At 34.7% G+C, this 832-nt stretch overlaps 1 protein-coding gene across 1 annotated transcript; it reads left to right on the top strand.

Annotated features, from left to right (window-relative positions):
- Positions 1-254: 254 nt before the first annotated feature.
- LOC113464935 (uncharacterized) lies at positions 255-813 on the top strand (the record flags this gene model as incomplete). Its single annotated transcript, XM_026817735.1, has 4 exons — positions 255-332; positions 394-513; positions 578-692; positions 796-813. Coding segments are annotated over exons 1-4 (331 nt in total), but the record flags the coding sequence as incomplete, so codon positions are not given.
- Positions 814-832: the final 19 nt, after the last annotated feature.

The raw sequence follows: 832 nt of genomic DNA, 5'->3' as shown, positions 1-832 counted from the left end.
AAGGGGTGATTCCTGTCGCACGAAGAGAAAATAAATTCCCGGTGCAAATGTTTTCAAACACGTGTATCTATTATTTGCAACTGTCGCACGTTCAAGCTATGAATACACAACAGGAAGTGTCGCATCCCATAATTATCTTATGTGCCTCGATCTTTAATATTCATCGAGGTTCTCGTGCGACACGCAAGATTCCAGGGTCGCGTTGTTTACTAATATCTTTGGTGTCTCAGTTGCATTTCAACTTTCATACTGTAATGGACTTCATCGAAAATAACATCTTCATCAACTATCGCTCATTTCTACTCTTCTGCGNATTCTTCTTTCTGTTACAGGTATTCTGTAGCTTTAATCAATTATAACAACGATTTTTTAAAATTACGCACATTCTTTTAGATCATCACAATATTCACCTCGGAAGTGTTTCTCGATTTATTAATTATGTTAGCTCCAGTCATATTTCTTGAGTTACCAATAATAGTGAAGGTTCATTTATGTTGGATAAAAGACAATTATGTAAGAGATGATGAAAATACGAATGCATTGAAGTGCAATGATAACAAAAATTCTTCTATTATAGTATAAGGAGTGTCTCGAGCACATGAGGATTGATTGGAGCAGGTTGAAAAACGTTGAGGAATTACCACTGAAACAAGCGTACGAAGAATTTATATTCTATTCTAAATTTCTTTTCTGTAAGCCATAAATATTGCGTAACTTCATTTTTATTTTGCTAGTGTAATCTAGTATTTGCTAGTGTCTATAAGCTAGTATTTTGCTAGTGTATCATTGTTCTAGTCTTCGTCTACGCGCCAAGTGTTTCGATTATGATATT

Source organism: Ceratina calcarata, unplaced genomic scaffold, assembly GCF_001652005.2.
Source record: "Ceratina calcarata isolate Rehan_Ccalc_2016 unplaced genomic scaffold, ASM165200v1 scaffold6034, whole genome shotgun sequence".
Classification (NCBI taxonomy): Eukaryota; Metazoa; Arthropoda; class Insecta; order Hymenoptera; family Apidae; genus Ceratina; species Ceratina calcarata.
The sequence above is the reverse complement of the archived record's forward strand: the minus strand, read 5'-3'. Positions and strand labels throughout refer to the sequence as shown.